Consider the following 859-nt stretch of genomic DNA (forward strand, 5'->3'; position numbering starts at 1 on the left):
CACTTGCCGCTTTTGTGAAGGCCATTATACCCATTGTCGGGGATGAAAACTTTTCCATCGTCTCGGCCGATGTAGAGCTGAAAGATGGAGACTATGTCAATCCTTGCAAAGCCCACGACATGCACGCCGTGTACGACAAAGAATTTTTCGTATCATGCGCCGTCGTTCATCCGAGGACTGTCACTGAAGTTCAAGAAATCATGCGGCTCTGTAACAAAATGCAGATGCCTGTCTGGCCTTACTCTGTGGGCCGCAACACCGGATACGGAGGAGCCGCACCACGGGTCCCGGGTACACTCGGCATGGAACTTGGAAGACACATGAACCGAATCCATGAAGTCAATGTTGATGGGGCATATGCTTTGGTTGAGCCTGGAGTCACATTCTTTAGCCTTTATGACCATCTTGTGAAGACTGGTCTTGATGAGCAATTATGGCTAGATGTGAGAGAAGGACGAATCTCTCCCAATGTTGAATAACCCTCGTTCTCTGACACTTTCCAATCAGGTTCCAGACCTTGGAGGCGGCTCCATTATTGGTAGGCACCAGTCAGACTTCTGTGCGTATTTGTCGAGGTATTCGACTGACAGGCGCAGGAAATACTCTGGAAAGGGGCGTTGGGTATAGTGAGTACCAAACTTGGCCAGTTATTCAGAACTTGGAACTAAACCGGGCCTGACAGCTTCCATATGGTGGTCAGTAGCTCTTGAGCTTACCATTAAGCCCTCTTCCATCTAACATTTACAGACCATTTTCAATGATTCATTTGTGGGATGGAAGTCGGTCTTCCAGACGTACTCTCGTTCTGCACCGACTGGAGGTCTGCTCCCGATCCTGGCAATCGGAACTCGAACTTTCA

General features: G+C 49.0%; 1 protein-coding gene across 1 annotated transcript; it reads left to right on the forward strand.

The window, feature by feature from the left end:
* Nucleotides 1–119: 119 nt before the first annotated feature.
* VDBG_05496 (vanillyl-alcohol oxidase) lies at nt 120–710 on the forward strand (the record flags this gene model as incomplete). The annotated part of the gene is made up of 3 exons (XM_003004337.1): nt 120–443; nt 508–626; nt 683–710. The coding sequence occupies 3 exons, from the start codon at nt 120–122 to the stop codon at nt 708–710; spliced, it is 471 nt and encodes a 156-aa protein (XP_003004383.1).
* Between the last annotated feature and the right edge of the window lie 149 nt (nt 711–859).

The sequence above is a fragment of the Verticillium alfalfae genome, genomic scaffold, assembly GCF_000150825.1.
Source record: "Verticillium alfalfae VaMs.102 supercont1.6 genomic scaffold, whole genome shotgun sequence".
Lineage (NCBI taxonomy): Eukaryota > Fungi > Ascomycota > Sordariomycetes > Glomerellales > Plectosphaerellaceae > Verticillium > Verticillium alfalfae.